Source organism: Indicator indicator, chromosome 20 (genome assembly GCF_027791375.1).
Source record: "Indicator indicator isolate 239-I01 chromosome 20, UM_Iind_1.1, whole genome shotgun sequence".
Classification (NCBI taxonomy): Eukaryota; Metazoa; Chordata; class Aves; order Piciformes; family Indicatoridae; genus Indicator; species Indicator indicator.
Genome location: NC_072029.1, coordinates 1,032,351 through 1,049,034, shown reverse-complemented (window position 1 = coordinate 1,049,034; position 16,684 = coordinate 1,032,351). Strand labels below are relative to the sequence as shown.

Sequence of the window (16,684 nt, the reverse complement as noted above, 5' to 3'; positions counted from 1 at the left end):
ATGTCCCGTCAGGGCCCCGTGCAGGTGAGGGCCGCACTGGGCCGGGACAGAGCCCCGGGAGCCTCCAGGCGGACCTGCTAGCGCCCAGCGTCAGGACGGGCCCGCGGTCCCGCAGCCCCGAGGAGGAGGGGAGGGACAGGAGGACCCCCTTGGGGTCCCGGCCATGGGGATGAGGAGAGGTCCCCAGGGGTGCCGGCCCGGGGGGAGGCGGGGGACGGGCCCTTTGGGGTACCAGCTGAGGGGGATAGAGGTGGTCCCCAGCGGTGCCGGTCGCGGGTAGGTGGGGCTGGAGGAGTTGGCTCTGGGGGAGCGGCTCAGGGGCCTGGGGGCTGCCCAGGGTTGCTGCTTCTGGGGAAGGTGGGGCTGGGGCGGTTCCCGAAGGGTGCTGGGTCAGGGAGCCGAGGCGGTTCCCGGGGGTGCCTGCACATGGGGATAGGGGCACCCAGGGGTGCTGGGTCAGGGGAAGGAGGATGGTCCCCTTGGGATCCTGGTCCTGGCAATCTGGGGCAGGGGCATCTTCAAGGGGTGGTGGGTCAGGAGGGGGTGGGGGTCTGGAGGGCACCTCAAGAGTGCTGGTCTCTGAGAAGATGGGGCTGGGGAGGGGTCTGTCAAGGTTGCCTTGGGGTGCCAGTTCAGGGGGATGAAGGGAGCCCCCCCAAAGGTTCCAGTCCTGGGGGATGGGCAGGTGGGGGACAGCCAATCTCTGGCAGGTTCCCTGGGGAATGTGGGGCCTTACAGGGGTCACCTGTAGCTGGGGATACCAGGGTGCCTGGGCCCCAACCACCCCTGACCTCCGTGCCTGTGTCCCTGCAGTACTTGGGCTCCCTCAGGCCCAGGTCTGTGCAGGCCATGGGGGCGCAGGCAGCAGCAGGGCAGGTGGAGGTGCAGCAGCTGCAGGAGCTGCGGAGCCGGACGGAAAGGGCTGAACGGAGGCTGCTGGCCTGTGAGAACCTGGTTGGGGAGCTGGGCAGTAGCCTGGCTGCCTTGGGCAGCCTCCTGCAGGACTATGGGCGCCTCCAGCAGCGCTTGGACAACATGGAGAACCTCCTGAGGAACAGGAACTTCTGGCTCCTGCGGCTGCCCCCCAACACCCGGGGCGAGGTCCCCAAGGTAAATGGTGTCCAGTTTGGCTCCTGGAAGCACCATGGCTGTGTAGGGAGGAGGTTAGGAGGTGGCAGAGTGGTCCTGCGTGGCTGAGTACTGGCAAGTTCTGGCCCTGTGGGAGCCACCCAGCAAACAGTAGTGGCCTCCCGAAACGTAGGTTTATTGCAATCCAAAATTACCCAGCACAGAGCAAATCAGTGGTTTGGATGCCTCTTGGGAGCACATCACCTCACAGCCAAGCCCTGACTGTTGGGAATGTTCTTTCTCATAAAGATGACTCAAGCTGTGCCCACACTCACTCACAAAAGGGAGAAGCTCCCACCCAGGGGTACTCACAGAAGGGATCACGGACCCAAAAGGGGTAAGGGCTCACTCAAGGATACATCCAGAAGAAATATTGGATCACCAAAGCAGGTGGGGAAGAGCTCTCTCAATCCTGGCAAGTTTCCTTGGGTGGCCTCTCAATGTGAGGGAAAGTGTCCAACTCCAGACCTGCTGCTTCAAGGAGGAGCAGCTCAAGCCCTTTGTACCCTTGCTGGGTCTGCCCCATGGTCATTCCAGTGAGATGAGGGCAACTGTGCAAAAGAGGCACAGTGAGGGCAGGAAACCAAGTGAGCAGGTTCCAATACTCAGCCCCAGTTGAGGTCACACCTAATCCTGGGGTCAGTTTTGGGTCACTTACTCCAAGAAGGAGATCAAGGGGCTGGAGCAGGCCCAGAGAAGGGCAATGAAGCTGGGGAAGGGTCTGGAGAACACAGCTGGGGAGGAGCAGCTGAGGGACCTGGGGGTGTTGAGCCTGGAGGAGGCTGAGGGGAGACCTTCTGAAAGGAGGTTGGAGCCAGGTGGGGGGTGGTCCGTTCTCCCAAGGAACAAGTGACAGGATGAGAGGAAATGGCCTCAAGTTGCCCCAGGGCAGGTTTAGGTTGGACATGGGGAATCAATTTCTGCCCCTTGAGGGTTGTCAGGACCTGTCCCAGGCTGCCCAGGGCAGTGGTGCAGTCCCCATCCCTGGAGGGGTTTCCAGGCTGTGGAGATGTGGTGCTGAGGGCTGTGGTTTGGTGGTGCCCTGGCAGTGCTGGGTTAAGGGTTGAACTCCCTGAGCTTAAAGGTCTCTTCCAACCAAGACGTTTCCATGACTCTGAATCTAGTGCCTGTGAAGCCTGATCAGCCAGAGCTTGCTGCTCCCCAGCCCTGCTCTGGCGCAGCCAGGCTGTGCTCTGTGCCCTGAGCTGTGCCAGCCAAGGGCTGATGCTTGCTGGCTGCTGCCTCATGCCCTGGCAGTCAGCAGCCTCTGTGCCTCCAGGTGCCGCTGACCTTCGAGGACATCTCTGTGTACTTCAACGAGCAGGAGTGGGCCAGGCTGGAGTGCTGGCAGAAGGACCTGTACAGGGCTGTCATGAGGGGCAACTACGAGACACTGATCTCCCTGGGTAAGCAGCTGGCTTGGCACCTCAGGGGCAGCTTGTATGGCAGCTGGGCCTGGCAGCTGCCCACCACTGATGGCCTGGTTTGGTGTAGCCAGTGGAGCCTCTCCCGAGTGGTCAGACCCACACACTGCCCCTCCCTCCTGTTTGTAGAGTGATAAAAAACGTCTGTTAGGTAAATGTAGTGAACAAATTGTGAAGGGGGCCTACAAGAGAGCTGGGGAGGGGCTTCTGACAAGGGCTTGTAGTGACAGGATGGGGGCCAGTGGCTTTGAGCTTGGGAGGTTGAGGCTGGAGATTAGGAAGAAATTCTTTACAGTGAGGTGTGTGAGACGCTGAACAGGTTGCCCAGGGAAGGTCACACAGGAACACATCCAGGCAGGTTTGGAATCTCCCCAGAGATGGAGACTCCACCACCTCTCTGGGCAGGACAGCCTGCTCCAGGGCTCCATCACTCAAATTAAAGTTCCTCCTCATGTTCAGATGGAACTTCTTATGCCCAAGTTTGTGCCTTATTCCCCTTCTCCTGTCCCTGGGTGCCACTGATGAGAGTCTGGCCCCATCCTCCTGACAGCCACTGATCAGCTCTGATGAGATCTCCCTCAGGCTGCTCTTCTCCAGACATGTTCTGGTCTTAAGATGTTCCTTGCACTGGAGCTACAGCTGTGCTCAGGGATGGAACCTGCCATGGGGCCCAGAAAGGATCAGCCCCTTCCCCACTGGAGCAAGGATCATTTCTTGGTGGCTATCTGCACTGCCTGCTCCCCCTGGGCTTGGGCAGAGAAGGGGCACCCTGAGAGGCTGACAGCTCCTAATGATCCTTCTGTCCACTGCTCCTCTGTCCCATGGGCAGACTATGCTGTGTCCAAGCCTGACATCCTCTCCAGGATGGAGAGGGATGAAGAGCTCTGCATCGAAGATGGTCAGAAGCAGCCCCAAACACACACTGGATACCATCAGGAGCCCTCAGAGCCATGTACCAGGGAAGATCAGGAGCTCCTGCAGGCACCAGGAGTGATGGACCAGGCAGAAGAGGCTTTGGGAAAAGATGAAGTCCCCAGAGAAGCTGACACAGGTAGGGTTGGTGTGTGCCAGGAGGAGGTGGCAGTTCCTGTCCCAGCTTTGTCAGGAGACCTCCCAGGAGAGTCTCTTAGAAAGGAACTGCTCTGAGGGGCTGTTGGCTGTGTTGACCAAAACTCCACAGGGCACTGAAAGGAGGTTGGAGCCAGGTGGGGGTTGGGGTCTTGTCTTAAGGAACAAGTGACCCGACCAGAGGAATGGGCCTCAAGTTGCCCCAGGGGAGGTTTAGGTTGGACATTACCCAGAAATGAGCCCTAAGTGTGTGTTTGAGGGTTGGTTTCATAGAGTCATAGAGGAACAAGTTGAAAGGGACCTCAAGGGTCATCTGCTCCTTGTCAAACACTCCTGGGAAGAGAGAATCACAGAACCACAGCATCCCAGCCTGGGCAGGTTGGAAGGGACCTCTGGAGATCATCCAGTCCAACCCCCTGCTAAAGAAGGGCACCCACAGCAGCTTGCCCAGGAGCACAATGCCCAGGGGGCTTTGGGATCTCTTCACAGGAGACTCCACAACCTCTCTGGGCAGCCTGGGACAGGCCTCCCGCACCCTCACACCAAAGAAGGTTCTCATGTTGAAGTGAAACCTCCTGGGTTCCAGTTTGTGCCTATTGCTCCTTAGCACCATTGACAAGAGCCTGGCCCCATCCCCTTGCTCCCTTTAGCTCTTGCTGAGCATGGAAAGGATCCCCTCTCAGGCTGCTCTTCTCCAGGCTCAGCAGCCCCAGAGGGAACAGATGCTGCACAGACAAAGCCTTTCCCTCCCTTCTGAGATTTTAGTTCATGTTCTGTTGCTTAGATCTTCTCCATAGTGCAGCTGCAGCTGTGCTCAGGGCTGGATCCTGCCAAAGGGCTGAGGAAGCAGCAGCACCTTCCCTGTTAGAGCATGGAACCTGCATTTCATACAAGCACAGGATGGGTTGGTTGAAAGAGACCTTTAAGATCAGAGAGTCCAACCATGAACTCAGCACTGCCAGAGCACCACATCACCATGGCCCTCAGCACCACATCTCCATGGTTTGGAAATCCCTCCAGGGATGGGGACTGCACCTCTGCCCTGGGGACCCTGGGCCAGGCCTTGGCAGCCCTCAGGGGGCAGAAATTGTTCTTCATGTCCAACCTAAACCTGCTCTGGGTCAACTTGAGGCCAAATTCGTGCCAGTCTGCAGTGCCAGCTGGATCTGGGGTCATGGAGAGAGAGTTGTTTTGAGAGGAACAGAATGAAGGTGCAGCCTGTGCCTAACCAAATCCACTGTCCTCTGCTCTGCCCCCTGAGCAGACCATGCTGTGTCCAAGCCTGGCCTCCCATCCTGCATCCAGAGGGATGAAGAGCTCTGCATCACAGACAGACAGAGGAGTCCCCAGCCTCCCACCAGCAACAGTCAGAAGCCTCCACAGACAGCCAGCCCAGGCAGGGGGAAGCCATCGCAGAGCAGCATCCCACACAGCCAGGAGCACCCAGAGATGAGCATCACAGGTGGTCAGAAGCCCCGCCAGACAGATGTCCCACATGGGGAGGTGCCCCCCCAGATGAACATCACAGACAGCCAGAGGCCCCCCCAGGCAGGTGTCACAGAGTGTGGGAAGGCCCTGCAGACACCAGAAGAGATGGACAAGGAGGAAGAGGTTTTGGGAGCAGATGAAGTCCCCATGGAAGGTGACAGAGGTGAGTTCTACAGATGCCAGCAGGATTTGTTTCCCTGGCCATGCCTGTTCCAGCTCTCTCAGGAGGTCTCCCAGCAGTGTCTGGCAGGGGGCCTGGCAGGTGACTCTGCTTAGAGAACACCTCCAGGGAAAAGCAGGTACCTTGGGGTGCCTTTGTCAAGGTGCTGGCAGGGAAAAGGGCAGGGGGCTGAGGGCCTGAGCACTCCCCAGCTCTCCATTGGCCATCTCCATGGGTCCCTCATGGGAAGTGGAGGGGGAACTGCCAATGAGCCTGTTCCTGTGGTGCCTCGGTGGGCAGGGCTGGTTTGGTTTTTTTTTTGGTGGTGATGTCTTCTAAACGAAGGGTCTGGCTGTCACTGCCAGGTCACCATGGAACCATGGCCCTCAGCACCACATCTCCATGGCTTTTAAACCCCTTCAGTAATGGGGACTCCAGCCCTGCCCTCAGCAGCCTAGGCCAGGCCTTGACAACCCTCAAGGCAAATTGTTGCTTCCATCTAACCTAAACCATCCTGGCACAACATGGTGTGACCTCGTGAGCTGCAGCTCGCTCTGCTGCTTCTGCATGCTCCTAACAAAGTTCCTGGTTAGCATCACAGCAGAGCAGGGATGTGTGAGCACTCCTCAGCTACTGACAATTCCTCTGCCTTTCTCTGCAAACAGAAACCCCCATCATGGTCATGAACATCATGTCCCTGAGCACACCAAAAGAGCAGCTGTGCAGGGAAGATGAGCCTGAAGTGGAAGAGGACCCAGCTGGGTCTGACACAGGTAAGTAACCCTGTGCAGGGAGAAGAAAGAGCTTTCAGGGCTTTGACCACCAAGCAAGGTAGGGCGTTGCAGAGTCACAGAATTGTATCCTTGAGTCCTGGGGTCAGCCTTGTGACCGTTGCTCTGAGGACATTGAGGAGCTGGAGCAGGTCCAGAGAAGGGCAACAAAGCTGGGGAATGGTCTGGAGAACAGGTCTGGTGAGGAGCAGCTGAGGGACCTGGAGGTGTTGAGCCTGGAGAAAAGGAGGCTGAGTGGAGACCTTCTGGCTCTCTGCAACTCCCTGAAAGGAGGTTGGAGCCAGGTGGGGGTTGGTCTCTTCTCCCAAGGAACAAGTGACAGGGCAAGAGGAAACAGCTTCAAGTTGCCTCAGGGGAGGTTCAGGTTGGACATGAGGAACAATTTCTTTCCCTTGAGTCTTGTCAAGGCCTGTCCCAGGCTGCCTAGGGCAGTGGTGCAGTCTCCATCCCTGGAGGGGTTTCAAAGCTGTAGATATGTGGTGCTGAGGGCCATGGTTCAGTGGTGCCAAGGCAGTGGAGTTCATGGTTGGACTCCATGATCTCAAAGGTCTTCTCCAACCCAACATGATTCTGTGATTCCTGGGAGCAAGGGCTCTGTGCTGTCAAGACCGTGCTGGGTTGCCCAGGGACTGTGGGCAGGACACTGTGGTGGCTTCTGCACATTTCCAAACCCCGTTCTGAGGCTGCTCAGTGCTTTGGGACATGACCACGACCTGAGAGCCCAAGCTCTGTGTTGTTCCATTTCAGAGGACAATGCTTTACTGGAGAGTGAAGCGGCACCCGAAGGAGCTTCTGCAGTGCTCAAGGTGAAGGAGGAGCCGGAGGAACCGCAGGAGGTTTCTGCAGCCTCTCCCAGCTTGGAGAGCCAGAAGTGCACCAGAAGCGAGCAGGCCAAGGCCAAGAGCAAGAAGAGGCCGAGCCGGTGTGAGCTGGGCAGCTGCCACCGCGGGCACGTGCGGGAGTGGTGGCATCCCTGCACCGAGTGCGGGAAGCGCTTCCGCCTCAAGATCAACCTTATCATCCACCAGCGCAGCCACGCCACCGAGGGGCCCTACGAGTGCCCCCTCTGCGAGATCAGCTTTGACAGCCAGCACCACCTGCACCTGCACCAGAGCATCCACATCAAGGACAGAGCTTTCGGGGCCAAGGTCTGGGGGAACGTCCACCCCGAGCTGAGGATCCGACCCAGGAGGAAGCTCTGTGAGAATATGTACGCAAGTGCCCACGGCCTGGGCAATGGGACCTATGCCGGTGGGGCCTTGCTGGGCCAGACCAAGGAGGAGCCAGCAGACAGAGGCAGCCTGTCCAGTAGGTATTTCTCCAGGCAGCAGGTCCCCAAGACTCCCGGGAAGCCCTTGCTGAAGTGCAACCACTGCAAGAAGATCCTGTCCTGCCCCCACTCCCTGCGGCGGCACATGCGGACCCACGCCCACGAGCGGCCACACTGCTGCAGCACCTGCCTCAAGTGCTTCACCCGCAGGAACCACCTGGAGCGCCACGAGAAGATCCACGAGCGACAGAAAGCCCTGGATGCTGCTCTCCAACAGCCCCCCACGGCCCACCCCACCCCCACCCCGCCGGCGGCCCCACAGCCTCCACCACAGAACGGCGCAGGCCCCGCGGGCGCTGCAGCCGCATCGGCTCTGGCAAATGTGCTCCCGATGGGCTCCTCAGAGCTGGGAGCATCAGTGAAGAACTGCGAGGGCTGGGCTGGGAGAGCCACCCAGCCCGTGGTCAGACTAGGAAGCAGGGCAGCGGTTGTGGAGAAATGAGCCAGGAGAGATGGCAGTGGCTGGAGAGGAACCGCCAAGCGGTGGTGCTGCACACGGCAGTGCTGGGGCTGGGAGCACTCTGCCTGCTGGGCTTCAGGAGCTTTCCTGGCTTGTAGAAGGAATCCAAAGCTTGGGTGCCACCATACAGAGTCAACTACAGATGCCTCCAATGATACAAAACAACTTTGCCATTCCTCAGGCTCTGCTGAGCTCACTCACAGCTCCCATTGGAGCCAACCCCTCGTGTTCAGTACTACAACAACATGGTAAGAGGACAGAGGGGAATCAAGCTGATGGAGCCCCAAGGAGCCCTGCCCTTCACTGACCTTTCTTGACTAAGACACCAGATGAGAGCGTGGCATCCCCAAGACACCCCTTGGTGTCCTGGCCACCCACTCTGGTAAGGACATCAGCCCTGATTGGGCTGAAAGCACTCAGGTGTTGCACTGAAACAAATCAAATCACAACGTTCTCTGCTTGTGAAGGTGCACTGGGACCGTCTGGGGTCCCAGCACCACCCCTCCCTTCACCCAAGGGCCACCAACACCAAGAATCAACACCCCCAGGTTGTGCAGAGTCACTGTAGAGACACCTCATGGGTGAGATTCCCCCTGAGCTACAGGAGCTGCTGCCTGGGTGAGGAGCTTGGAGCCCTCCTTGGGGCTTGGAGCTGTCTTTGGGGCTCAGCCCCCTTCCCTTGACCTCTCACTCTCCAAACCATAGGTTCTATCTCCCTGAGTCACCCTAACTAACCCCATGAAGACTAGTTCTGCTAGCTACCTCAGAGCTTTGATGGAGCAAGGCTTGCCCTGAGGCAGACAGGTAACTGATGCAAACCAGGCCAGGGGAGGCTCTGGTGTCCTCAAGAACCATTCGAACCGCTCCTGACCAGGGCCAGAGCCTGGCACACATCCTGTGTGCTGCTGGGGAGCACGAAATGCATACAGAGAGGGGCAGATCACTCCTGGAGGCACCACTCTGCAGGGCAACCGCTGACAGGACTCTGGAGTTTACTTTTCTGCTTTTTATTTTTCACTGAGTGGCCTCATGTAATGATTTGAGGTCATCAGATCCCTGTCCCTCTCCTGGACATCAGTTCCCTTCTCATAGCTTTTCATTCCTGTTCACTCATGAGGTCTGCTGGGCTGCAGTGGTGCTTTGGGCGCCAAGGAGATACCCCGCACCATGTCCCAGTGTGATCCTTGGCCACCTCTCTGCCCCTGGGAGGGACAGCAGTGTCAGCTGCTCCTTGGGGACACACATGAGGTCCAGCTGCTCCTCTGGTCTCAATTCCTAGTCAGTTCCTGTCCCCAGGACTGAAGAGCACACATAGAGTAGCATAGCCAAGGTGGGGTGACTGCGGCAGATGAGTCATCCTCATGTCTCCAGTGGGACAGTGCTGCTGCCAAACCCTGTGGGACACCAGCATGGTCAGAGTCCTGTGGTGATGGTCTGGCAGTGAGGCTGAGCCTGGTAGAGATCCCAGTGCCCCCCAGGCAGTGCCAGCAAGGTGAGCAGTGGGGTGGTGGTGGGGGGCAGCCTCTGCCTCTCAAGCTGCTGTGAGTGGGACCAGTGTGCCCTGTGAGGCCCCAGCTGCCCCTCTCAGGCGAAGATAATAAAAGATTTGTCTGTAGCTCTGCCTGGTCCTGGGTGGGGGTTGGAGCTGGCACCTTCGTGTGCTGACAGTGAAGGAAGATCCTGGGGGGCCCATGGTGGTCACTGCCATCAGCTCTGTCCCCACCTTCTGCATATGGCTGACCAGGGCCCCAGGACATGTCCCACAAGGAGAGCAGGGCTGGACCTGAGGCCCCACAGCCCTCAGGACAACCTCGGCCTAGCCTCTGTGCTCCCTCCTGTCATGCCAAGGAGACCCTGAGCCAACTCAGGACAAGGACATTCTGGCTCTCTGCCACTGTCCAAGGCCTTGCTGGACACTGCCCAGTACACCCCAGTCACCTGCACTGGGCCCAGAATCCTGCAGGTGCCACTGCTGGATATGGCCACCAGAGCCTCGGCCCACAGTGGTGGGGCTGCAGATATGGGTGCCCCTGGGGTGTTGTCACCCACCACTGTCCCTAGCACTTCTTCCCATGATGCCATCACCACCTGCAGTGCTCCCAGGAATGTCACTGGCACCTGTGGAAGGTTGAGCCCTCTGCAGCTGGGAGGGTGATCAATCAAGGGGATGGGGCGGGGCAGGGCAGGCAAGGGTGGCCCTGACTACCATGGGGCAGGGCTGCAGGCAGGAGCTGCCAGGGAATCTCAAGGATCCCAGATCCTGCAGAATGGGGCTGTGATTGGCACCTTCAGAGTCACAGAATCATGGAATGGTTTGGACTGGAAGGGACCTTTCAGGCTCATCCAGTGCGACCCCCTGCAGCCAGCAGGGACAGCTGCAACCAGAGCAGGCTGCTCACAGCCCCAAAGAACCTGAGCTGCAATGGTGCGAGGGATGGGGCAGCTCCTACTGCTCTGGGCAGTCTGGGACAGGCTCTCACTGCCCTCAGCATCAAAAATCTCTTCCTTCTCTCCAGTCTGAATCTCCCTTGGTTCAAGCCATCTCCCCTCGTCCTGTCACAGCAGGCCCTGCTCAAAATCTGTCCCCAGCTTTCTCTTGGCTCCTTCAAACACTGAAAGGCCACCAGAAGGTCTCCCTGGAGCCTTCTCTTCTCCAGGCTGAACAAGCACAACTCTTGTTGAGCTGGCCTCACAGCAGAGGTGCTCCAGCCCTTGGATTATCGTTTTGGCCTCCTCTGGCCCCACTCCATCAGCTGGGGCAGCTCCTACATTCGTATGGGACAGTGCCAGTTGCCATGGGGCAGTGCCACATTCCTGCCCTCACCTGTCCTGTCCCATCCTGCTCCTCCCCATGGCTCCATCATGCTCTTGGGTTCTGCTTCACATGAGTCCTGAGGACTCATCCCAAGGGTGACCAACAGCAGGGTGAGAGCCAGGCTCCTTCCTACCCCAGCACAGGTTCTGGTGCCACCACAGGGGTGGGAAGCTGTGGTGACAGCAGAGCCATGGGGCTGATGCTACCCTCACCAACAGCACAACAGGAGACCACATGAGCCCAGTCCTTTATCTGAGACTTCCCAACTGCTGCCCAACCACAACAGTCCTCACTCAGGTCACCTCTGCACTGCTGCTGGTTAAATAACCGAGTTCCACTGCTCCATGGTACCAACACAGCTGCTCCTCAACCAAGTCCCCTTTTCATGTGGTCTCTGTCTGCTGAACCTCCTCCACCGCCTCTGGACCAGGCTCTTCACCCCTCAGCACAGTTCCCTGCCCACGTGGCCTGTCTCTGTCCTATTCCTGGAGACCCAGCCAGTCCAGAGCTCCATGCAGCTGCCAGGAGCCCCAGGGCATTGTGGATAACCCCACCAGGGCGTGGGCAGCCCATGGTGATGTGGGCAGCCACACAGTATTGCAGACAGGCCCATGGTGGTGTGGGCAGCCTCAAGGTGTTGCAGGCAGCAGCGCAGCAGTGCCAGGAGGCCTGTGGAGGAGGGACGCCATGTGTCCTGTCACTGCAGGCTGCTGCAGCCCCTTCCCTCCTGCAGCCCTCAGGCTAGCGACTGTCCTGCACCAGAACCTTGCAGGAGCCAGGCTGCAGCTGCCGCTCCCGACCGGGCAGGCCGGTGGCAGAGCTGGGCACGGCGTGGACCTTCTGGTGGTGGTTGAGGGACTGGCGGTGCCGGAAGCTCTTGCTGCAGCCGCTGCACTGGAAGGGTCGCTGCTGGGTGTGGCGGCGCTGGTGCTCCTCCAGCGAGGCCTTCTGGGGGAAGCTCTCCGCGCACTCAATGCAGCGGTAGAGCCGCTCGCCCGCAGCGCTGGCCCGCGCCGGCCGGCCCGCCCAGCCCCCGCGCAGTTGGGCACCATGGATGCGTTGGTGCTTCTGCAGGTGGTGCTTCTGGATGAAGCCCTTGCCGCAGGCGGCGCAGCGGTAGGGCCGCTCGCCAGTGTGGATGCGGTAGTGCTTGTTGAGGTTGGACTTCTCGTTGAAGCTCTTGCCACAGGCGGGACACTGGAAGGGCCTCTCGCCGGTGTGCAGGCGCTGGTGCCGCAGCAGCGCCGCGTGGTGCGCCAGGCTCTTGCCGCAGGCGGTGCAGATGAAGGAGCCGTTGCTCTTCCTGGCCTGGCTCTGCTGCTGCTGCTGGGCCAGCAGGTTGCGTTTCAGCCGCACGCTCTTCCAGCCCACCGGCGCCACAGGCTCTGGCCCTGTGGCACAGGGACGCTGCTCCTCTGAGACAGGCTGCGAGGAGGTCGACTCCGCTGTGGGGTCTGCTCCCAGCGGCACCCCCTGGGGCAGGCTGAAGGGCTGGTCGGTCCCCACCATGCCGAGAACGTGGTCTGTTGGGAAGGGCAAGCCTGGGGCTGGGTGAGCTTCCGCCGGCACCACCACAGGCTTGAACTCAGGCTGGGCGGTGCTGTGGCTGCAGAACTCCCCCAAGGCCTCTCCACAGCCCTTCTGCTCGTCCAAGCTGGCCTGGCTCTGCCAGGGCACAGGCTGCCCCTGGCCCTGGGGAGCCTCCTCCTCCAGTCTCGCCGAGGCTGCCTGTGGCACAGTCAGCATTTCAGACCCTTCCTCTTGGGGCTGCTGCTCTTCTGTCTTGATCACAATCTTCTCACCTGCCAAGAGACAGAGAGTCATTCCCAGCATGGGAAGCTCTTGAGGTCACACCTCTAATCTTAGGGTCAGCTTTGGGTCCCCTCACTACAGGAAGGACAAGCTGGGCAGGGCTGCAGGCAGAAGGGGGTCCCCCTGTCCATTCTCAGCATTTCCATGGATCCCATGGGGCTGTGATTGGCAGCTCCACATTCACAGAATCATGGAATGGGTTGGGTTGGAAGGACCTTTCAAGCTCACCCAGTCCAACCCCCTGCAGCCAGCAGGGACAGCTGCAACCAGAGCAGGTTGCTCACAGCCCCAAACAACCTGAGCTGCAATGGTGCCAGGGATGGGGCAGCTCCCAGCATTCTGGGCAGCCTGGGACAGGCTCTCACCATCCCCAGTGTCAAACATCTCTCATTCTCTCCAATCTGAATCTTCCTCTGCCCTCATTCTCCTCTCATACTGACAAAGAGGCTTTTCTGAACTTCGAGCTTTGGTCTCAAGGAAGCCCAAATGACAGTGGCTTAAATTCCCAAGAGTTTCTGACCCTGTGCAATACTGGAAATGCTCCCTGGGGGACACAGTGGGCTCAGCTGGCCCTGTCTCTAGTGGGGCAGTAGCAGAAGCACTGCTGAAGGCAGGCTCCAGTCCACCTTGCTGTGTGGGCAGCACTGCCATGACTCACCGACACCAAGGTCCTCCTGCACCTCTCCCTTCTCCAGCAGCCCCTGGCTCCTTGTCCCCAAATCCTCCTCGTCCTCAGCACCTAGTTTGGAGCTGATGTCCCCAAGCCCTGGGAGGGAGGGAGCACCAGTGTTAGCTGTTGATAAGAGAACCCTGCCTTGATAAGGGAGTGCTCTCACATAGTGGGAGCTGGGGAGTATCCAGAGGTGACCTGCGCTCCCAAAGGAGGGGTCCTGGACTTCTAGGACCCCCCAGAGAAGCAGGCTGCTGTCAGCCAACCCAGTTACCCCAAGAAGTGAGTGGGGGACACTCAGCCTTTCCAATTTCAGCCCAAAATAATTACTGACAAAATTCAGGAGCATCTGCAGCAAGCCCCTATGGCCTCTGCCCTGGTGCTGGGACACAGCTTGCAGGACACACATCACCTGAAGTCCCCACCAGGGACTGGCCTCCATCATAGGGAGGCCTCCAACTGATCCCACAGACACTGTGCCAAGTCGTGGGACTCATGCAGAATCCCTCCTCATAGGGGCAAAGTCTCGGCTGACAGGGATGAATCCTGGCCCCCACTGCTGTGTTGGCAGCAGGAGATATTCTCCAGGTACACGGCCTGAGCATGAAGCACAGCTGCCACCACAACCAAGCCTTAAACACGGACAGGCATCACCTCTTGCTACCTCTCTCCTCCACCCAGCCAATACAGCAACCTACAAGCGGTTCAAGCTGGATTCAGCCCAGGGGATGATGATGATGTGTCTGGCACAGGAGCAGAGAGAGATCCTCACCAAAAGAGACCACGGCCTCATAATTGCCCTTCATGGCAAGCCTGTAGAGCTCCTTTTGCTGGCTGTCCAAGTTCCCCCACTCCTCGGGCAAATTGGCTCCATCCTCTTCGCACGCCGCTGGCACCTGAAACCACAGCAGGTACTGGTGGCCTTGGTGCTTCTCCACCTCAGCCAAGCTCCCCCAGTCCTTACCACTACCTCAGGAAACCAGGCTACAGGGTAAGGCAGTGTGGGCCCAGAGCTCCTATGGAAAGGAGCTTGGTCATCGCCAGAAGCCAGGGCACAAGGTGGGTGGGAAGACACCATCCCACCAGTGAGGTGACCAACAGGACCCAACAGAGCTGAAAATGCTCAGAGGGACTGTGTTCTGCTCCCCATCTTCACCAGGGACAGGGAGGTGGTGTGGTGTGGAGGCAAAGCACCACAACAGCCTTGCCCAGGCTGCTGCCCAACAGGAGCCAAAGCTGCAGGTCACTGGCCACACAGTTACCACTCCATTACCTTGGCCACATAACCCTTAGTTGAGGCTTGTCCCTGTTACCCTGGGCATGTCCCTGGTTGACACTGTGGACACAGGTGGCAACAAGTCCCTGTTACGTGGGATTTGTCCCCGTTATCTGGGGCTCCTCCTTGTCCACTCTGGCACGCTGCTGTTATTTGAGGCTTATCCCTGTTCATCACCGTGCCCATGACCCTGTCACCGTGGGCACATCCCCATCTATCCAGGGCTTACCCTCGTTATATTGGGCTGGTCCCTGTTACTGGGGGTTCATCCCTGTTACCCCGGGCTCGTTCCCGTCACCCTGGGGCTTGTCCCCATTACCTTGGGCTGGTCCCCACTGGGGCCCAGTCCGGCCGGGGGTGCCCCGTGCCCCCGGTGCTGGAGCTGCCGTTCGACGTGTTCCAAGCGCCGGGCGTTGTCGCGGAGCAGGGCGGCCAGTGCCGCCCATTTGCGTTCCAGGCGGGCGCCGAAGTCCCTCACGGCCCTCTCCAGCCCCGACACCTTCTTCTCGGCCGTCTCGGCCCGGCCCTCCAGGCTGAGCAGCCGCAGGGCCTGCGACTCCACCTTCCTCTCCACCGCCTGCACCGCCGCCACCACCGTCCACAGCGAGATCTCGGGCACCGCCGCCACCGGTTTCTCCCCTTCGGGGCCGGCACTGGGACCGGGACCGACTGCGGGGGGCTGTGGCGGGAGCCAGGCCTCGGGTCCCCACTCGGGCTCCTGCTGCGGGGAGGAGAGGGGTTGAGAAGGCGGAGGGTGCCGAGTCGGCCGGGGGAGCCGCGGGACCGGTGAGGCCCGGCCCGGCCCGGCCCCTCCCCACCCTTCAGGGCCCCATCCGGGCCCGCCGCCCCCCTGTTCGATGCCGGTGCCGGCGTCCTCAGCCCGGTGGCAGCGCCCTCAGCCCGGTGCCGGTGTGTGGAGGGAGTGTGCGTGTTGGGGAGTGTGTCGGGGGGCAGTAGGTTGAAGGGAGCCGCCGCCACCTCCCGCCCCCTCCCCGGTACCTGCGCGGGGCCCCAACGGGCCATGGCCGCACGCGCCGCTCTGCTGCCGCCGCCGCCTCTCGGCGCCCCCTGCCGGCCCGCCGCGGAACCGCACCGAGGCTGGTAACACCCTCTCGACACCCCCCGCGCCTCCGCGGCTCACGCCGGTAACCGACGATGCCCCTGAGCCCCTTCACGCCCAGTGCTCCTTCAGCATCACTCCCTCACCGCATCCCACCGGGAGGATCCCACGGCATTCCCGTGACTGCCGTTCCCACATCCCAATACGGCCGGGAAAGGATAGGCAGGACCGGATCCTCCCCTACTCCCACAACGGCCCCGTGGCCCCTGCCTGTTATTGCAGTCCCGCGGATTGCCCCCATCATTCTTCCACTTCATCCCATCGGGAGGATCCCACCAGCATTCCCGGTACCCCCTGTTCCCCATGGCTCCCCCACCACCAGCATTCCCAGTACCTCCATCGCCTACTGCATCCACCAGCATTCCCTGCACCCTCATCCTCCTCCACATCCCAACCGGAAGAACCCCTCTAGGACTCCTAGTATCACCCCGATCCTCAGTACCACCCCTGTCCTCCACTACATCCCACTGGGAGGACTCCACTGGCATTCCTAGCCCTCGAGGCCAGCCAGGGACAAGTGGGCAGGACCAGGATCCCCATTCTCATCCCCACACTGGGATCGTGGCTCCTGCCTGTTGTTCCACCCCCGTGAAACCCCCATGCCCAGTTTTCCTCATCACCCATCAGTCACTGACTGCATCCCACGGGAAGGACCACACCAGCATTCCCTCTCCCCCATCACTCCCTCACTATGACCCCACCAGCATTCCCAGTATCCCTCAGTCCAGCTGGGGACAGTGAAATCAGGCACCCTGGAACCGAAGGAAGCTGCATCCACCATCCTGGTTTCTACATCTATTGGTGCTCTCCAGGAAAGAGACAACTCCTCCACCATACCCCACTCCAGCTCCCAGTGTCCCCCCAGCACTGGCCACTTCGGTGGGCCTTAGGGACAAGGAGCCCTGGGGTTCTGCATGGGCAGGGCCAGGCATCCTTTTGTCCCCACAAGGCAAGAGGAACCAGGGGATGCTGCACATGATCTGGAATTCATCTACCTGCTCATGTCCAAGATAGAGAGAAGGAAAGTCCCACAGTGAGCTCTGGACACCTCCCAGCTTCCCACCCTGCTCCTCCCACTCCCACACCAGTGGCTACACTGCAGCTGCTGGCACAGGGAGCTGGTCCCTGCAGGGGCAGGGCCT

The 16,684-nt window shown here is 59.9% G+C and overlaps 1 protein-coding gene across 1 annotated transcript; it reads left to right on the top strand.

Annotated features, from left to right (window-relative positions):
* Positions 1 to 7,831, top strand: LOC128973593 (zinc finger protein 777-like). Its single transcript, XM_054389936.1, has 7 exons — positions 1 to 24; positions 814 to 1,110; positions 2,408 to 2,534; positions 3,382 to 3,603; positions 4,885 to 5,271; positions 5,934 to 6,041; positions 6,807 to 7,831. Exons 1-7 carry the CDS (start codon positions 1 to 3, stop codon positions 7,829 to 7,831), a joined length of 2,190 nt encoding a protein of 729 aa, XP_054245911.1.
* Positions 7,832 to 16,684: the final 8,853 nt, after the last annotated feature.